At 40.9% G+C, this 21,285-nt stretch overlaps 1 protein-coding gene across 3 annotated transcripts; it reads left to right on the top strand.

The window, feature by feature from the left end:
- The first annotated feature begins 1,738 nt into the window (after positions 1-1,738).
- Positions 1,739-20,834, top strand: LOC310953300 (immunoglobulin-like domain-containing receptor 2). Of its 3 annotated transcripts, XM_083922277.1 has the most exons (9): positions 1,739-1,870; positions 6,444-6,773; positions 8,483-8,602; positions 14,066-14,122; positions 16,084-16,230; positions 16,321-16,482; positions 16,741-16,854; positions 17,595-17,796; positions 18,131-20,834. In XM_083922277.1, exons 1-9 carry the CDS (start codon positions 1,831-1,833, stop codon positions 18,816-18,818), a joined length of 1,860 nt encoding a protein of 619 aa, XP_083778403.1. In that variant the 5' UTR covers positions 1,739-1,830; the 3' UTR covers positions 18,819-20,834. The 3 variants fall into 3 exon arrangements, with proteins under 3 accessions (XP_083778403.1, XP_083778405.1, XP_083778404.1); XM_083922279.1 differs by lacking the exon at positions 16,741-16,854; XM_083922278.1 differs by lacking the exon at positions 14,066-14,122.
- The last annotated feature ends 451 nt before the right edge of the window (positions 20,835-21,285 follow it).

The following is a 21,285-nucleotide window of genomic DNA, read 5'->3' on the forward strand; positions in this document are numbered from 1 at the left end:
TAGTTTAGCGAGCTGCCATTTATAAAAATCTGGGTTGAGTGAATAAAAAAATTGCAACCACTATTGACAGTAGCTCTGCTATTTAAAAATTATCATTTCACACGGGAAACAAACAGCAGTCGGAGTTTGCATGTTCTCCCCGTGTCTGCGTAGGTTTCCTCCGGGTTCTCCGGTTTCCTCCCACAATCCAAAAAGACATGCACGTGTTAGGTTAATTGATGACTCTAAAATTGCCCGTAGGTGTGAATGGTTGTCTGTCTCTGTACGTCCTTATGTGCCCTGTGATAGACTGGCGTCCTGTCCAGGGTGTACCCCGCCTCACGCCCGATGTCAGCTGGGATCGGCTCCAGCACCCCCGCGACCCCGACCCCGGGATAAGCGGTTGAAGATGAATGAATGAATGAAGGTGTAAAGGCATTAGATAGGTTATTTGTGATACATCAGGACGATCATAATAGAGTATACAGTTTCTTTGTCACACATGTTTTGGGAGATAGGGCTGTGCTCATGGACGGATTATGAGATAATGGGCCCCTGGGCACAGACACGTAATAGGCCCCCCAGTCTGAACTAGACACCCAAAGTCTACTTTCAGTCATTTTGCACCACAATGTGGTAATCTTTTGATTGTTTTGCATCTGTTTTAGTCGTTTCGTCATCTTTTTGTGGTGTTTTGTACTTTTTTTAGTCGTTTTTGCACCTCCTTGTGGTCATTTTGTGGATGCTGTTTTTTTTAAAAGTTGTTTTGCATCTATTTTAGTCATTTTCTATGCTACTGGTTCATGTTTTTGATCAATTTGTGTCAATCATTTAGCATCTCTTCATGCTCATTTTGCATCTCTGTAGTCATTTGTGATTGTTTATGGGTTGTTTTAGCAACATTTTGTGACTGAGGGCCCCTGAGCCTATAAGCACGTTCAGTAATCCATCCATGGCTGTGCGTTATTACTTGTTGACCAACTTTTCTTGCAGGAAATCAATGTGCTGTCAACATGTATAACACATTTGTAAGTAATGATAATGTTTCCTTAATGATATAATCAATATTAGACCTAAAATCTTCGTTGATATTTTTCATAAAACCTTGCCCAGTGCCTTACTCTCACTGAATGTAAACTCAACACCTCCCAGTCATTAATATAATTATAGCTCTCGTATTCAGGCAAATTATCTCCTGCAATGAAGTAACAAGATGGATTTACATCAATTTTCAAACTTAACGTGTGTGTGGAAACCCCTTTTTGCTATAGGGTTATAGGTTATTGCATTTTTGCATTTTGTTTTAGTGAGTTTTGTATTGAATTGATACTTAAAAGTGATCTTTTTGTGCAACTTTTCTTTGTGTTTTTGTGTGTAAATGATTCCCCTTGAATTTAAAACGTATGGAGCAAATTCAAATCGAGTTCAATAAAGAAAGTGGGTCAAATGTAGCCCGTGTGTGTGCAGTAAAATTCCTGAAAAATCTCACAGCCGAGTCTGACCCGGTTTAATCATGGAGCTGCCCCCTCCTTCCTCCACCTCAGACCTCTCTACCGTGCCCGGTGTCGCACTGCTGCTGCACCCGCTGCAGATCATTCAATTTAGGCAACAATAAAAATTAAAACTCCAGAAACAACCGGGCACGCTTGTGTTGTTTTTGTTTTTTAACGGTTGTAGCAGATGAGTGGTAGACCTTCGTGCGCCCAGTGCTCAGTGTGGACTCACCTCTGTCTGAAGTGGTACAGTCCCGTTAGTCGCAGTCTGTGCGTCCTGTTTACCGCAGCAGTTAACGGACAACCAGCATGACCAACATGCGGATAAACTGCACTTTACTGTAAAACGGACTGTATAATGCACTTTTACCGGTTGGCTATATTACTGGGAGCATCGGGTAAGTCTCATTCCCTTCTCTAAAAATGTCTTCTCTACTAAAATGTGCCGTCTTACCGACGACAGCGCAACAGGTTGATCCTATAAACGCAGAGCATGCACCGTGTGACTCAGTAAAGTGCTCAGTTCATGGTTTACATGTATTTAGGTGGATCAAACGAGATGTATGCACCACTATAGAGATGGTTTGTCCTGCTTTTAACGATTTAAAAGGACAGGTTGGTTCATGTGACAACCTAAATGATCCTTCTGGGATTTACAGTCTGCAATATTGTGTTGATTTCTATTGTGTTGATAGCCTGGGATACTCTATCTCTATATCTAGATCCTAATAGCTTGTCTGTTTTAGACCTATTTGTATTGTACACCACTAATCTACAGTTAACTATATACAATATTGTTTTCAAGTAGCTACAATGTGTAATGGTAGAGCTGTAGGCTGCTTTAAAGGTGCAATGCACCGAAGTACATTAGCCATTAATCCATCAACAGAAAAATTATTTGCAACTTTTCTGATAATCCATTCATCGCTTTAGTCAGTTTCCAAGCCGAAAATGTCAAACATTCCCTGTTCTCAGGTTGTCAAATGTGATGATTTAATGTTTTTTCTTTGTCATTTATCTATTATAAATGATAATAAAATGCATATTTTTGATTTACTACATTTTGTTTCCCACTTTTTTATGACATTTTATAGACAACAATACTTGGCATCAATCAAAAATGAAAATAAACATTAGTGGCAACCCTTTCATATAAAAGTATACCTTTAAAACTATAATTATTGACCACAAAGTGCACATCAGGTCTCAAGAGATCTGAAACAAATCACTCCTGACAAAAAAAAAGATCTTTACTATCAAAGACTTTCCGAGTGTTGCTGTAAAGTTGCACTGAAACACTGTCTCCAACTTGGAGACTCTTATTCAGCCTTATCAGTGTTTAATGAGTCAATGTGAAGGAATGCACGACACAGTAAAAGCAGGAAATGCGACAGCTCCGGAGAGGAAAGGTCTCACTGTGTTCAGGAAACATGCAGCAGCAGAGCTCTGACCTGGAATACATTTGTGGCTGCACACTGTTTAAGGGCATACTCACACTGTTTTAGAGGGAGGTGGATGTTGAAACGAGGCCTTTAGTGTGTGTGCAGGTGGAGGAGGAGACTGTCTGCTGCCTCTGTTACCTGCTCATTACCTTACAGTGAGTCACACCTGATGTAAACTTCATGTAATCAGCAGTTTAGTTCAAAGCTCCTCTCACCTCAGACCGATGGCTTTCATGGAGTAACGGTTCGGTTCAAATCTCTAGAAGTTAATTGGTCTGTTTGCACCCAGCTGGAGGAGGTCTGATGCTCTCATTGGTTGGGAGTCTGGGACCTCCTCCCCCCCTCTCAGCTCCTCAAGTGGGACAGAGAGGAGGAGGAGGGAGAGGGGGGATTTTATGCTCAGCCCTATAACAATGGACTGGTCCATGAAAAAATGAGACAAAGGGAAGAGCAGAGTTCTCTCGTGGGAGGAATTTAGGAGCTCTGTGACCCCTCCTGCTGTCCTCTTATCCTGTAAAAGTCATCTGGCTCCATCACCACCACCAGTGTGATTAAGTGGAAATGTGCTGATAAAGTTTAGATAACCTGGTGATGCTCATCTGACCAGACTTGTCATTAAACGCTCGATTTATTTAGGTTTTCGTCCATAAAACATTAACACAGTTGCTTGGAACTTGAGCTGAAACAACATCATAATAACAAATTCCAACTATTTTGATAAACCTTTATTAGTTTCAGGCTCTTTATAGGAAGCCGGGCCTCATGGCTCCGTTCTTTCCATCATTCACTGTTATTTATCTTAAAGAAAGATTCACCAGGATAGTGATGGGATAAGACACATTTTCATTTTCTTCTCTAAAAAGTCAAGGCAGTAGAATAAGAATAGAAATACTTTATTGTTTCCAAGCTGGGAAATTGCAGTCTAACAGCAGCATTACACACATATACATCAAAACAGTAATATAAAAATATAACATAAAAGACACCTAAAAAATGAAAATGTATAAATAAGCGATCTAATTGTAGTGCAAATGTAAACACATACTAATATAAGGTGCAATGGACAGATTATGAGAAAAACACAAGGCGCCTCCGATTGTACAGTGGTATGGTATCAAGTGTGATATAAATGACATATTTTTTTTTATATAGCACACTAAGGCCACATTAAATTGGAAGATATATTTAAAATGTGGGAATCATTTATCCCGTTTGATTTTGATATGTAAAATTAAAAGCTCGTTTGATTTTCGATATAGAACTGAAATTGATACACCTCCTGTTCAGTATGTCCAGACTGAATGTCTACCCCCTGTCACGTAGTGTTTTTTTCGGGGCCCTTGCACATTTATTACGCGCGCTGATTGTGTGAATGGCACTCTCTCAAACACACACACACACACCCGCACGGGTCTCCAATTCATCTCTGTCCTGACACTTGTTCTACAGTCGTACTGTTGGTGGCAGTTTGTGGGTCGGGTCGGCTTGCAGTGGTTGATTGACAGCGCTTTACGCCACCGTTGGTTGGTCTGTGTGAATGCCGGCGTTCCTGCATCACAACACTTTTTATTTCTGCAATAAAACAAAAGAAGTATAATGTACATCCATGAAAGAAAAGCTCTCACCAAGTACGGCTCGTTTCCCTTTGTTCGAAGCAAAGAGATGTTGAGAAAAATTGGCTTGTTCGTGAACCTCACATCACTATTTCATTCATTTTTCAAGCAGAAATCACAATTATTTTCTGGTTCTTCCTTCTCCAATGTGAGGATTTGCTGCTTGTCTGTTTAAATAATATTGTAAACTGAAATCTGACGATGAGCATGACATTTGAACTGTTGGTCAGACAAAAAAACATTTTTACCCACTACTTCCCAACATTTCACAGACCAAACAGGATCGAGTGAAACTGATTATTTGCCGTCCGATTGGTGGCCTGGATATAAGCAGACTTTGGCTCACGTTAGAAGGAAACTAGGAAAAGCGTCCACTTTAGATAAACATGATAACCGGTCCTAAGGAGAGTCAGGCTGGTGGATTTGTTTCTGTTTTGATTTCCTGTCTTTCTGGGAAATGTTTAGAATGAGTTCCTGCCCCACCTAGAGTTAATATGACTAGCAGAAAGCACCCACGAGTGTCCGACCTCTCCATCCCCTCCCTCTGTGATGACTACCCCCTGCCTCTCCACAGGCCTCCCCAGCCCCCCACACACACTGGAATTTGACCTTCCTGACCCTGATACAGAGCAGCAGAGGAGCCCCCCTCCACACACATCATCTCTGCCTTTGCTCCTGTTTTAATATCACGCTAAATATCTCCCCGGTGCAGTGAATCATCCACGCAGACAAAGAAGAGGCACAGCTGTTTCTTCTGTGGCCAAGACGAAATCGGCATCCTCTTCCTGTCTTTAACCTGCTTTTGTCTGCACTCAGATAAAACTATGTAGTTTATTACAACAGTCCTGCAAAAGGTTGTTCACCTCATTTATATCAATTACTAAATTTGACTAAAACTACAGACAGAGAAACTGAAAAATGTCCTAAACTATTTAGATTTTAAAGCAAAAGCGCCTCCAAAGTCCTGTTTCTAAATTGTGAAGATATGCTACCATTCTTGGTCTTGTTTGAATATCTAAGTGAATATCTTTAGCTATTGAACTGTTTTTTGGACACCTTAAAGCTCTACGAAATGATACTGAGCATTTTTATCTGTTTTATTAACTTTTACTATATAGACTAGACCATTAATTGATTCATTAAAAAATAATTGACAGATAAATCCACTACAAACTGCTCTTAACGGCTCTTAATATAACACAATTCAGTGTCACACCAGCTAAATTCAAGTATTTCACAACCTGTTTCAAGAAAAGCTGGACATTAGACCTGTAACCTTCATTAGAGCAGGTCTAATTACAGGGCTGCTGTATTATTCTGCATTAGTTTAGATACATGAAACTTACAACTGACAACTCAGTCAGTCAGGGTTGAAATTACAAGTCTTAAACTTATTTGTAATTCATAAATGCCAAACATTTGCATCGCATATGTGAGGATTTGCTTCTTTTCTTCCTTTTATATCATTATAAACTAAATATCTGGGGTTTGGCCTGTTGGTTGAACACGAAATGCAGCTTGAAAATGTCAGTTTGGGCTCCAGGATAATGTATTGTCTATATTTTTTCCCCACTATTTTCTGACATTATATGTCTATTTGTTTAATTGTGTTGAAAGAAATCATGAGTGGAAAGTAAACTCAGTGTTTTTCCGTCTGATGGTTATACTGGGAGAGATTTTTAGGGTATGAGATGAGTGAGTAATCTGCCTGGTGTTGATTGCTGTGGTATTTCTCAAAGCTGATGATGCTGTTTGAACTTTGCTGCACGCATTTTAACCTTTCATCAACATTTGCATGACTCTCTGAACGGTCAGATCACGCGTCCAGGAGTCGGACAAATCTTCAGTACATTTGTATAAATCTTTGTAACTACGCAGACACTGATTCCCATTTTCTTTCTTTCTTCTCTTGTCAGTGTGTGTGTGCGATGGTGTGCATGTCACAGTGCGGGAGAAGCAGCGGTTCGCCATGCTCTTCCAGTCCGTGGTCCTCCCGTGTCAGTACCAAACAGCCTCCACTCAGGCCCCGGTGGTGCAGTGGTGGTACAAGTCCTACTGTCGAGACCGCACACGAGAGTCCTTCACCTTGCCCCAGAGCCTGGGCATCCAGGCCTCTGAGTTGGGCGCCACGTCCCACCTGGAGTGCTCTGACAACGGCCGAACAGTTCGGGTTGTGGCCTCAGCGCAGGGAGCCTCCATGACGCTGGCTGAGCACTACAAAGGAAGAGACATCGCCATCGTTAACAGTAATGTCATTATTTTTACCCTAGAGTTATGAATTAAAGCTGGAACTAGCAGTTTTCTTTTCATTGGGGAAAAAAATCCAAAATATATTTTCAGTGTGTCAAGTGTCTGAGAGAAAAGTAGACTTCTGCACCTCCTCTTGATCTGTTTTCAGACTTAAGAAAATCTAGCCCATGACAGGAGCCTTTGGCCAATCACAGGTCATTTCAGAGTGAGTGTGCACCTACAGAGTGCTGCAGGAATGAGTCCTAAAACCTGGAAGTGAGGTAGCGTTTTTACACGTCAGTGTCATTGGATTTTTAAATGGGTCTTTGGTTAGATGTCTTAAATAAAGCCTGGGGTTTATAGAAATTTGTTTGTCAAGATAAAATTAATCAGTATGTACGCCACTTGGGAATTTTGAAGCCTGTATGTGTAAAAGGTAGTTGCTAACAAGTATCTACAAACGTCATCCCGGTGTACAAGTGAAACCAGCTGAGAGCTAGTGGGGGTGTTTGTCTATAGCCTAACGTTAGTTTTTTACTTACTGTATATTATGGCGATTGCCGCTATGCTTCAAAAAGCATATGTTTCTTCATTTGTGAAGATGATAAAAAGCTTTCCAAAAAGAAGTCTTCCCTGCAGCAATTTATTGGCGGTTCTACAAGATGTTAGTGCACATCCCTTCAGTTGGCAATGGAAAGATTCAATGGAGGAAAATCCTGCAGAAAAAGTTGCTATTCCAGCATTGGCAACAGCTGCATACACTGCAAAGCAACCTCAAAAAGGAGGACAGACTTAAAAAAAAAAAGAAAATCTGACAATAAACACAATTAAACATGTGTAAATGTTGGCGAAGGGTTTCAGAGATGGAGAGAAAATGGCAAATAGTTAGGAGGGTGGGGGCAGGGTTTACATAAACCCTCTTCCCACCTTTAGGGAGAAAGAGTTTCTGCAGCTGCCTAACCAACGCACTCAGGATCAGGATCCGAGCTGACTGTGCTTTGTGTTTCCTGTTCTTTAAATAAACCTCTTTGTCTTTGTCTCACAATGGAGTAGACACACACACACACACACACACACACACAACCTCCTGCTCTCGCTCCTTTTCATGTAAGGCTCCTTGTAAAACCTCAAACCTTATCAATAAAAAACACCCTTCTTCTATCCAGATGTGTCAGTAGAACACACTACGTTCAACAACTCCCTCCTGACGTGATTCAGGACAGTGGGAAAAATGAAGAAGAATTTATGCTGACAACCACTGTTTTTTAATTGTATTTGTCTTGTTTTTCACATGTAAATGCTTTGTGTCTTTGTTCTTGGTACCACAAAAAGTGATGATAAACACTGACAGAAGCTTGAATCCACGTTAACTGCTGTCAAGTTACATGTGTATTTAAACTGTTGGTGCTGTGCTCTGGGTAACAACCAAGAAAACACCATGACTGTTTCATTTTAACATTTGAGACATTTGTTTTATGTTCTTAAATCAAAAAGGACTCAAATAGAAAAACTCCATAGTGCTAAACTCAGGTATCATAGCAGCACTGGTATTGAACCCATCATCTACACATGACAGCACAGGTGTGTTCTGCACTGAAAGCAGTTTTACAAAGTAATTCATTTAGTTGTTTACCAATGCAACAATCAAAGACCGACCTGCTTTGTGAACATGATCTCATCCCTCACCTCTTACAGCACATATATAACCTCTCTGGTCTCTGTGCAGAAGCTGATCTGCGTATCGGGGAGCTGCAGTGGGGCGACAGCGGAGTGTACTTCTGTAAAGTCGTCATTGCTGATGATCTGGAGGGGAAGAATGAGGCTCAGCTGGAGCTACTGGTGCTTGGTATGCCTACTACATTCTTATTATTTTTTTTAAATTAGTGAGATAAAGTCTCAAACAAACTTTCAGGCTGATCACGAGCCACTGGGGAAAGTTTCTCTCTAAATATCGTGAAGGTTTTTGTTGCTCTGCGTTGACCCGTAGTGTCCAGTGGTGAAAGACGTACTCAGATGTTTTACTTGAGTAAAAGTAGTAATGAAATCCTTTGTTACAAAATTTTGGTAGAAAAGTATTATCATCAAAATTAAAGTACCAAAAGTGAAGGTACTCATTATGAAATATGGTCCATTTTATATTTGTTTTTATTAATTGTATTAATTGTTATATTAATGTGTACATCACTTAAAGCCCCTGAACACCCACACAGGTGTTTTCAGTTATTCTGGCTGATCAGACCTCTGCTTGGGTTGAAGGTGAGCGGGGCTTTGATAAGAATTTGATGGGGATTAATGAGGTCATAAATGTCCGCCTACCACTAAGATGATAAGGGTGTTCTTTGTCTGGCCTTAACAGGTGAAACAAAGCTAACAGTAGCTAACTGTGTCATTCACAGACACACCCACACAGTCCTGAGTGGAGGTCCAATCAGCTAGTTAACTGAAAACACCTGTGTGGGTGTTCAGGGCCTTTAAATGTTGCAGCTGGTAAAGGAACAACTCATTTGTGTTACCTAATATAAGGTAAACTGGGCTAATTATACATCAATTAGTTGATGTATATTTTGTATTTAAAATCGGACTCTCCAACTTTATAAAAATAAATGTAGTGGAGTAAAAACTACAATATTTGTTTTCTAAATGTAGTGGAGTAGAAATATAGAATAGCTTAAAATGGCGATGCTCAGGTAAAATACCCTAAAATTATACTGTAAATGTGTAATTCCTGTATATTTGCATTCCACGGTCTTTTTCTGCATGAATATACATCAGATAGGCCATCGAGACAGTTTTTTTGATCACCTATTAACAGAGAAATCCCTGACGGTCAATAACAGCCAGACGTGGCTAACACTGAGTATCTGGGGGCGGAGCACTGAACCATCCAAAACGTCTTTTTTTAACCACTAATATTGCTCTGCATTGGAGTTCAGTTCAATACTCTCCTCCTTGAACTGAACTCTAGTGTCTTTAGTGATGGACTTATTTGGACTGCCTGTCAATACAGATTTAGCCGGCTGCTAAGGCTTGTAGCATTGTAAAACAGTCTCTAAATACGTTGTTGGTGCATCATTTTTTATGTGTAAGGACTCTTGTCATGCTACTGCAGAGGTTTGGTGTTATTTTGAGCAGTATTAGAGCTTTAAAAAAAGTTGTTTTGGATGGTTGTTAGCGACTGTCCGGGATTTCTATGTTAATAGGTGATCAACGCAAAAAAACTGTGCCAATGGCTTATTGGATGTATATTCATGCCGAAAAAGACCATGGGATGCAAATACGGCAGAATTACACTTTAAGTAGCCTTCAGTACTTGAGTAAATGTACTCCGGCACTGTTACTGTCTGTTACTGGACAGTACTTTATATCTGAGGTCAGTTACACACAACGTCCAGGTTCATACAGCTCCGAAACAATGAACAGCTAACGTTTTGGTGCTAAAAGTCAGAGATACAGCATCTCTCTTTAAGTATAGCTTCCGCTCAGTGAGACAAACTGTGGAGACCATTGTTGCCAAAGCCACTCCTTAAGCTGTTGTCATGGTAACGTGCTTTTAACAGAGGAGATTGGGGCATGTTAAGGGTTTGCTGCGGCTGCTGGTGAAGACGTAAAGAGAGGAATGTAGAAGAGGGAGCTAAACTTTCACAACAATTACCCAAAATGTTGTTTATTCCTTTAACTTTGACTCACCCTGATGTTGCTTGTAGTATTAGAGTCTGCTCATTCATATAGCCCTCCTCCACTGAGCACTAATCTGATTATTATCACCTCACAGGAGAGAAGAGGGGGGTTTAAACGTGTGAGAATAACAAGACTACACTGGGTTGTTTGGTTTTGCCATGTTGCAATGAAGAAGCTGGAATTAGAAAGTGGGTAAAAAAAAAACCTCAGTGTCAGATTAGCATTTCCTTAAGTTTTGGGATCTCACATTCATTTTATACACCAAAATTGAAAGTTATAGTTGGACATGGACTTCCTCCTTTGGACTTTTACGCTTTCTTGTCAACAATTAAATGAGAAGATTGATACCACTCTTGAATATTTCGGTTCAATATCAAGCTAATGACTGTTAGCAACCGGTTACCTTAGCTTAAAGCAATAAAACTGTAAACACCAAAGCTGTGTTTGAAAGAAATAGAACACCAGTTTACCTATTTACATGTCATATATTGTTTGTTTAAATTGCAATAACCTCAAATGACATAACCTCAAATTTTTTATTAATTTAAACTCTTTGTACATAAGCCTGTGAATGTTCTCATTTGTCCAGGTCATCGTTATCCTCAAAGCAATTTCAGTCAAAAGCAACTGGACTTGGTTATTTGTCTTTATACGTATTAAACAAAAGAGATATAACGCGTTAGCTAGCTGTTTCGTCATGCTAAGCTAGGCTAAGCAGATTTACTGTACAGATACATCAGTGGTGTCATTCTCACCTAAGTATAAAGCAACAAGCTGTGATGCTTCTTCTCCCTCCATCTCCCGAATCTCTGATATAATTTTTCTTTTGGACTAATTTTTCTGAAAAGAGATATAACGTGTTAGCTAGCTGTTTCTTCGTGCTAAGCTAAGCTAACCAGCTGCTGGCTCCAGCTCCATAGTTACTGTACAGACTCTTCTCCCCTAACTCTCAGCCAGAGAGCAAATTCCCCAATATGTCAAAGTATTAAGAGCAACACGGTGTGATGCTTCTTCTCCTTAATCTCTGATTTCATCTTTCTCTTGGATTGATTTTTCTGTGGTGTTCACTCACTCCCTCTGCTCTCCCTTTTTTTTGTTGCACAATCTTCTCCTCCATTACTCATTCCTGCATCACTGCCTCCCTCCCTCTCAGGGCTGCATAGCTCCTCGGCTCTCTCAGGTTACTCAGTGTTACTGAGCTTCATGGTATGTAGATGAGTGCCCCAGCCAAGGAACCAGGATTACTCTTTTTATCAGGTGTGAAGGGTACGCTGGGTTTTCTTCTCCCTATAGTAACAGTCCACTCAGCACATTCTGGTGCAGGGGGGTGTTTAGTCTACTCCTGCAGCCAGACAGAGACTGGTCTTTACTGTAATTACAGTCCTCTGACAGATAAACAAATACTAAAAACATGAACACCTGCACTCGTGTCTCAGTCTCAGCCCACCTGTTGCGGCCCCTTTTGATTTCTGTATTTTACAGTTTTCTAGCTGCCTTGAAATGTCAACTGATTTGACCTGTTTATCTTGGAGCACACCAGAGACATTGTTTCACAACCGTACAACTTGTGTGACCTTTTTTTTTTAATGAGTTCCCATGCTGAATTGTTGCCCTAGAATCGTTATGTTCCCCAGTTAATAAATCGCCCTCTTTGTCCTCACACACTGCCTCTCTTGGCACATCTCAATATGTGTGTGTATGCATGTTGCATGTGTGTACACTAATTTGTGTGTAGCCTAATTTTAACGCCACCAGAGAGGCACATGGGTGGTGTGCACCTCAATAGAGAAATATAGCACTGCTGACCTCCTGCTAAAATTAGATTAAAAATGAACTCTAAACTCTAAAGTTAGGCTTCATGACTGATTTTCACCGCTTAGTAGTTTTATTTTTAAACACTATTGCATAATATTTTATCATTATGTCTGCATGCTAACACGTTCATGATGACAATGTTAACATGCTGATGTTTAACACCATTTTATTTTAGTGTTAGCCTGGAAATCCAGACCCACATCTAGAAAGATGAAGGGTCTGGCAATGAGCGATAGACCTTCCCAACTCAAGGGGGCGTCACCAACGCATGCATTTTAAAATACAACTGCACGCAATTGGATAGCACTACGACCGACTACAACCAATCAGACAAACAAGGTGGCGACTTCGACGCCGCAGCACTGTCGTCATCCAATTATGCCCGCCCATAACAGATGTGATTGGTGATACAGGATTTTCTGACAAAGTTAATGAGCCCAGACAGTTCATGCACAGAGGCAGGGGCAGAACAAATTGAAATTTGCTAGTGGTGCTTCTGGATTTAGGGTATTTTAGTGTGTCAGCATGCTAAAATTGCTAATAAGCACCAGAGACAGTTTATGCTGCTTCCAGTTACAAGACAGGAAAACAATTGTATTTAACGGGGTAAGGGGAATCTAGCCAGGTTAGCCACTGTTAGCAATGTCAATTGATAAGAATGCATTATGTGGTATTTACCACATACAAACACTATAGCAACAGGGCCACGGAGAGAAGATGGAAAGCTCTCTGTGTACAAGTGATTTCATAAAGGCACAAATAAGACAGAAGTGCAAATAAACGGTTTATTGTTACAGCTTTACCTACTGTTGATGCTGGTCGCCGCCATGTTGGATTGCGAGGTTGGGGCGCCATGATATAGCCAACTGGGAACTCTCCAGTTCCACCTCTGAGTTCAGCTGGAACGAAGCATTAGAAACGAGACGGCACAACTTAAGAGTAATTTCCTGTATCTGTGTCATGTGGGTTTCATCACTGCCCCGCCTCTTTAGTAGACTAGCGGCAGCTCCCGAGTGTATTTAGTGAACGTGAACACAGATAATGACCAATTCTTTGAGCCAAAGTCACTGAAGTAAATATTTGACCCATTCACAAGCCACATTATCTTCAGAACATTCTGACACTAAAACTGTATTTTTCAGACGGACAAATCAGAAGAAAATGTTCTTTGTTTCCAGACCTGTTTCTGTCTCAACAACACATTCAAAGCTAACATCAACAAACATTCACAAACGCCTCCACAAACTAATTTTTGTAAAGCTAAATAAGGCTGTTGGTGAGCAAAAGAAAACATAGATACGTTATGCAAATATAACATCCCATCCATCCATCATAAAGTTTAGTTTAGTTTTGCAAGTATTCAGGCATAAATGAATCTTTAATCTTTAATTTGAAGCATGTGATGCCACTACTGTAGATCAAAAATTAAGGTTTTATAATTCATCTTTAGGGGCACATGAATATGTACAAAATTTCATGGCTTACTTTTCAATAATTGTTGAGACCTTTGCCTTAAAACCAAAAGCATCATCCTGATGGTGGCGCTAGAGGAAAGTCAGAGCGTCATCCAAATCGCTAGGATACACCGCCTGACATAAGTGGCGGACTGACCGACATTACCATCCCTAGAGCCATGCTGCTAGCTGAAAGATGTCCTCATTCATCATCATGACAGCATGTGAGATGAATAATTTGTGGGAAAAGTTTTCCCTCTTCAATTAGCGCATGAACATTAATCATCCACTCTGCCGACCTTTTGACGCTTGCTTTCTGCTTCCTCTGCCGGCCTTCACCTGTGCTCTCCCTCTCTCTGCAGGCAGGACAGGTCAGCAGGACGATCTCCTACCTGAGTTTGAAGTGGAGATTATGCCAGGTACGGCGCCCCACCTGCACTTTCGTCTCACTGCCTGCCGTCTTCTAGCTTCCCCTCTTCATGTTTTATTCTCACTGACCTATCACAACTCTCTTTGACTAACAAATGTATATTCACGAGCTTATGTAAACGCCTTTACAGTCAAAATGAGGAAAAAGTTCAGAATGTAGCAGCTTACCCAACCTGAAATTACACATAGACAGTTATTTAAGTAATAAAGAAAAAAAAAAACATTTTAATTCCGGTCATGATGTAAATTACACAAAGGATGTGTGTTGACCTAGAGCGGGGCTTTGAGTGGATTTGTCTTTTGGGCACACCCTGAGGAAGTGATTTGTTAGGGTCTGGATGCCTTAGAGATGTGATGATGGATAATAGTCGCTCAGAGTTTTCCTGAAGTTTCCTTTTTTACTACTCTGGTCTCAATGAGGGGAGACAGAAACATCAGTGTTGTTTTAAAAGGTCTGGTTTCTTTTTTTTTTAAACTTAGGTGTGATTTTTAACATCATTTCTACCAATTATTATTGTGATGATTAACTAAAGTAATTGCTGAGATCCAATGTCACAACGAGCTTGATACAACAATGTGCAAGAAATACAAGTGGTCAGATGATCACTTTAAACCAGAGATCTTCAACAGGGGGTCCTCAGAGGGTGTTTAGCACCAAAAATATACATTAACATGAATCCAACATATTAATAGCAAAGATAAATTGGTCATATGTGAAAAAAACAAAGACAAACAAACAGATACAGATCAACTTGAGAATTCACTGTGCACTCCACATGTATATTTAATATCAAAACATGATGTAAATATATAAATATGTAAATGGTAAAGACGATTTTAATAGCTTAGTACTGTATGGACCATAAAAGGGTATGCATATAGGCTTTGGGCACCTTACACATTATTGTAGGCCCAGTTTAATGTGCAACTCGATATTGTATATTTGTATTACGGGGTCCCTCCTCAATCTCTCTTTCAGCTGAGGGGTCCTCGGCCGAAAAATGTTGCGTTAAAGACCTCTGGTTTAGACGGATGATCTGAACCACTTTATTTGGAGGTAAAACGAGAACCGAGTACACTCAAAATGTGCGATCATTCCAAGTCACGCAAAAAACGGGGTACACGCAAGTTGATACAGCAGAACAGTGATGTTTTTTTCAAATTTTTTATTAATTGTGTTTTTGGTCATTATTGATAAAGAACAATGAACAAACAATAACAGTTGTAAAATCCCTACCCTCCCTCTCTTAACCAGCATCCCTCCGGAGGAAAATAAATCACTGAGTAAATATGATAAAAAAAATAATACAAAAAAAAAAAAGATATATGATAATCAAAATAAAATAAAAATTAAATTTCAATAAAGTACATTAAAAAGAAACAAACAAGGGGATCATAATAATAACAATAATAATAAACAAAAACATAACAATAAAAATGCTAATAATGATGATGATAATATTAATGACTTTCCACATTTTAAAGCAAGAGGGTTTATCGGATAAGAATCACATGTTAAGTTATGTTGAAGGACCAGAACAAATGACCAAGAGAAATTACCCAGAACATCACAGACAGGTCAATTTTACCTGCATCTGAACAGTGTTTTAAAGTATCTGTCCCACTATCTCATCTCATCTTCAGCCTCTTATCCGGGGTCGGGTCGCAGGGGCAGCAGCTCTAGCAGGGGACCCCAAACTTCCCCTTCCCGGGCCACATTAACCAGCTCTAACTGGGGGATCCCGAGGCGTTCCCAGGCCAGTGTGGAGATATAATCTCTCCACCTGGTCCTGGGTCTTCCCCGAGGCCTCCTCCCAGCTGGACGTGCCTGGAACACCTCCCTAGGGAGGCGCCCAGGGGGCATCCTTACTAGATGCCCGAACCACCTCATCTGGCTCCTTTCAACGCAAATGGAGACGTAATAACGTGTTTGTGTGTCTATATGTTCCAGAGTGGGCGTTTGTGGCATCTGTAGTCCTGGGCAGTGTCTTGTTCCTGTTACTGTTGGGGATCTGCTGGTGTCAGTGTTGTCCTCACTCCTGCTGCTGTTACGTCCGCTGCTGCTGCTGTCCTGACACCTGCTGCTGTCCACGACACTGTGAGTAACAACAACTAAAGACACATTCTTTGTTTTTTACTTTACAGAAAGGTTTAGAAAGGTTTACTATTGTCTTGTTCTCCTGTGCAGTATATGAGGCAGGGAAGATGGCAAAGAGTGGACCGCCTCCTCAGGTTCCTGTGTATCCCTACTACATTCCTGGTGTTCCTACTGTGGTTTCTCTCGCCCCTTCATCCAATGTGGAGCCAAAGATCTCCTCTTTCCCCTCGGTTGAGAATAACCTGGCTGGAGGTGAGTGTTTATAAGGTGCAGAGATACCGAAAAAACAAAATTTTCCTCAGAAGCACTGACTTGACTAACCCTAATTTCATCTACCATCACTCATCTTGTGTTGTGTTGCTATTAACTTATTTGAGTCTGGTTGTTCTTTGTAAGAACGTGCAACGGACATTTATGTTTATATGTGTTACATGTGTGTGTGTCCTTGCATGGTTATGTCCCTGTGTGTGTTCATGCTGCATTTATCCGTGTGTGTGTCCACATCCACAGCACGCAGTGGTTATCGACTGAAAGCCAGTCCAGACCAGGACTCAATGAAAGTTCTGTACTACATAGAGAAGGAGCTGAGTCAGTTTCCCTCTGACAAGATGGCTGCACTCAAACGTAAGCCTGCACAGATTAGACCAGTGTCTCACATCTGTGTGGCTGTGTGACAGTGCTTATGTGTTCCTGTTTTATGTGCATGGTTTGTGCTTGCTTTTCATCTAATCCTTACATTCATCTTGTAACAACTGTCCTCACTGAGGTTCGTTTGTCGGGTCCAGTCTGTCCTCTCAGTCATTTTCTCATAGAGCTGCAGTTTTTAGTAAAAGTTACTCAAACCGGAGTAAATAGTACATTTGTTGGGGTCTATTTGGGTAAATACACATTTGGTGCTGTGAGGACAGTGTATGTGGGGTTGACTCATAGTAAACTTTCTGTGTCCATTGTAATGGAGAAACATAAATTGATTGGTGTATTTTTTTTCAATACTTTTTGGACATTAACGAGGTCTAAAACACAGATAAAAAGCTATATCAGGCTTTGGCTTCACAGGCAATGTTGTCAATTGTTGTGTAGGATTTGTTGCCAATACAGAAAATAATAATATCACCTAACTTATCATCTAAAGTAGATGAGGTGGCACATGAGACATTTCTTCTCTTAGTAATTTGCAGTCGGCTATAATCAGTGCTCATGATTATGGAGTCACAACCACCTCAAACCAGAAAGTAGGTTATGTACAATATTTACTGCTCTTGTGTATTCCAGTGTTACAGGAAACGTACCTGAAAGATGTTTTACAAATTAATTTCATGGTGAAAACAGCAAATGTCGCTCCGCTGACGTGTCTGCCCCAACAGCCAGTAGCTTATCAGAGCTGAGCTCCCTACATGATGGAGGGAATACAGACTTCAGACACACCTATCAGACGGTGCAGATGAAGGCGCTCCCGCCCATCGCAGACCTCGACGACCAGTCGGTGCTGAGAGCAGCTCCACCTGCGCAGAGTCGAAGGCCCAGGCGGGACAGAGGGAACCACTCAGACGACGAGCTTGACAGAAGGTATAATTACGGTTACTTAATCCACTGTGTGTTTAGTTTAGGGATTTAGGGAAATTGTGTTTTTAGTTATAATGTGTTGAATCAGATTTAGAATATTAAAGGTATAAATTTTCTGTACCTCCATTCACACCATGCAGGACCAAGCACCAAACCTGGGGTCCATCTTTCACTGTTTTATTTCATGTCCCGCACGTTTTCAAGGTTATTTTTCTGATATTGACCTAATTGTTCATAAAATGTGTCTCAGGGTCTTGAGAAGCGCTGTATAAATAAAAATGATTATTATTATTATTATTATACAAGCTGTGTGCTGAGTTCTGTGCTCTTGTTGCAGGTGGAACCCCCACTCAGAGCACCTGCAGAGAAAGACTTTGAGCAGAAGAGGACGCACCGGCTCCCTGGACGAGCTTGAGGATTTCGCCCAGTCTTACGGCTCCCGTGGTCGTCGGACTGAGCCTCCGGACCGGGTCTACGAGCGGGATTACAGCCCCCCCAGGCGTTTCTACAGAGATAAAGATGATGGCTGGGGCCGCCGCAGCCCCTCGCCTTTACCGCAGAAGAGAAGGGACACATGGGACAGTGACCGCCCCTGTCGGCCGCCCCAGAGTAAAGGATACGACGACGCCTTCCTCAGCAGCGTGCTGGACAGCAAGACGAGGGGACGGGGAGGGGACAGAGGTGCTTGTAGACCGGATGAGGACAGTGACACTCCCTCTAAAGGGAGCTCCAGAGGAAAGGGCAGCGACAGTTACTACAGCCGGTCGCCCAGCAACCGTCCAGAAGAGGAGGACCCTTTGCCTCCGTACTCTGAGCGGGAGGCGGAGCGGTACCGCAGGGCTGACGCGACGACAGACCGGTACCGCACTGTAGAGGCTCCCAGAGCAGAGCGCTACAGGACCACTGAAGCAGCCATGAGGCCTTTCTGTTACACCCGACCCCACCAGGGAATGTCCCACACGCTACAACAACAGGGGGGCCGAGAGGACAGGGACAGGAGCCGAAACCTGGTGAGTTACTTGTAGCAGGAACAAGGACCTCCTTCCTCTGCAGCTCTTCAGGAAAGAGCCTCCAAATCCTGTAAATAGTTACAGTCTGTGTATTCTATATTTTTTCTCAGTGCCAACAAATCCCATGAAGTCCAAAACAGATAAAGAATGAAGCGTCATATGTAGCCAAAGCCTAATGTAGCTTCAACATATCATAAAAACATCAGGGAGTCAAACTGTTTCACCCGTAGACTATCGCCGTAAGTGTTATTATTCTGCTCACCCATCAGTACAGGAAGATAAAGATAAATCAAGGTGTTCACGCACATTCACATGTTTTTATTCAGATCTCTTTTGATTTATTCTCCCAATACACAAATTCACCTCAATACCAAGTTGGAGAATAGACGGAGCAGAGAGAATGAGAAAGGGTAGCGTGAAAACTAAATTGTTGATGAAAACTAAATGATCTCTGTTACTTTTTATAAAAAAAACACATGTAGATTTCTCAGGAACACTTGGGGTCTCAAATGGATTTTGTGTAAATGCTGAAAAGTGGTGATGACATACTGATTACCTCGCGTACTGTCGAGCTGTCTTAGTGAAAAGTCCGTATGTTGGAAATTATGAGGAACATAATTCAACTTAATTTCCACATAGCATTATATTAGATGCAGAAATAATAATAATTAGTATTATTCACCTTTTTTTGCTGAATCATATTGTTTCATAAACGACTGATCTGAGGTACACAGGGATTGGGGTCCTCTGCACTACTATGTATTAATTTGCAGCTGAAAATAGTCCCCGACAAATGCACTATTTACTCCTGTTTGAGTAATGTTGCTGTGTGCTCATAGAGGATCCGTTGGGTCTTAAATAGGTCTGAGTGTGGTCTAGACCTACTCTATATGTCAAGTGTCTTGAGATAACTTGATGAATTAATGTTCTGTAAAGTCAGAAAATACTACGAGACATTACCGGTTTTGGTCTTTTCATGGGATTTGTTGACAATAAGAATAAAATGGAATGACGGCAGCTTTGTATTTAGACATTTGAAAAACGTTTTACAGTATTATGTACATAATCTGATTGTCTCCTGTGCAATGTACAGATTCAAGAACAAGATTAAAGGTCTTAAACACTGAATCGTTGTAAGTTTAGTTCTGACATGATTTTATTTAGCTGTAACTTTTTTTTTAATTCTTTATTGATCACTTGTGACTTAAATGAGATATGTACAGTATAATATAGTAATCTGGTCATGCTTGCAGCCATGACAGTGTTACAAATGCTTACTAACTGGCTTACCAATTATCCAAAAAACATCTGTATCACACTCTTGTATCTCTACTAACACGGCTTTAGTATTTTGAGGCACCAGGCTGAACTAACCTCGCATGAGCATGAATGCAAAGTATCTAACATGTGGCTCTCGGTGTATTTCTTTAACAGAGCACTGCACTGAGCAGGGACTCTCTCATAGTGTGACAAGGTTTCCCAGCTTCCACCTGCACAGCACTGCCGGTCCGTGCTTTTAAACTGTCCTATTGCTACGCAGGAGAAGCTAACTGTTCTGCTATCAGCCACGTGACGTCTGGCTCATCCTTCATCATAACTGCATGGAAAAAAACAACAGTAGTGGATGGAAGATGCTGAGAAAATATGGTGCACAAAGGAGAACGTGCAGTCGTGTCTATGACTTTTTTTAAGCATGTGCATGAGTTTTATCTGTGTATTTCTGCATGTCTAGTGCACAGATGTTACTGCATGTGGTGTGTGTGTGTATCAGTTTTATTTGTTGAGTTTGGATTTACAGTAACCAGTGCCAAGATGTTTTTTTGTTATTATTATTATTGTTATTATTGTTATTATTATTATTATCCGCCATTTGTTTTATCTGCAGAACGCCACAGTCTTATATTACTACAGACGCTGTACTTCTCACTCAGTACGCTGCAACTCAGGTTCACTTTGTATTTGTGTTTGTCTGTTGTTGATGTTGTGCTGTAATTAAGTACTGTACCTTACATTTGTCCTGCAGATTTTTAATTGCACTGCTTAAATACTTTCAATAAAGAAAAACTCAAAGAAGCCTCCGCTGTCTAAATGAAGGTATTTTTATTATCTTGGCCGACAAAGAAGATACTTACTGCTAGGACGGCAGCTGTGGATTTAGTGTCAATTAATCAATTCTTAATTTATACAATAAAAAGTAAAATATTAGCAAGAAATACCGAGCAACATTTCCTAAAGCCTAAGGAGAGATTTTCAAATGTCTGACCAGTGGTTCTCAACCTTCTTTGTGTCAAGGACCCCTACATTGATACACATTAGGTCACAGACCCGCAGCTGATAGGACTCCGCTTCATCTGAAAACATATTTGATTAAGACCCAATCGCAATGTTTGTTTACAAAAACGTCCGTGTCGAGAAACGGGGCAGAGCAAACAGGGACGAGGAACAACTGGATATATTCTCATCTCTGAAATGTTTGTTTGAT

This window comes from Echiichthys vipera (genome assembly GCF_963691815.1).
Source record: "Echiichthys vipera genome assembly, chromosome: 10".
Lineage (NCBI taxonomy): Eukaryota > Metazoa > Chordata > Actinopteri > Perciformes > Trachinidae > Echiichthys > Echiichthys vipera.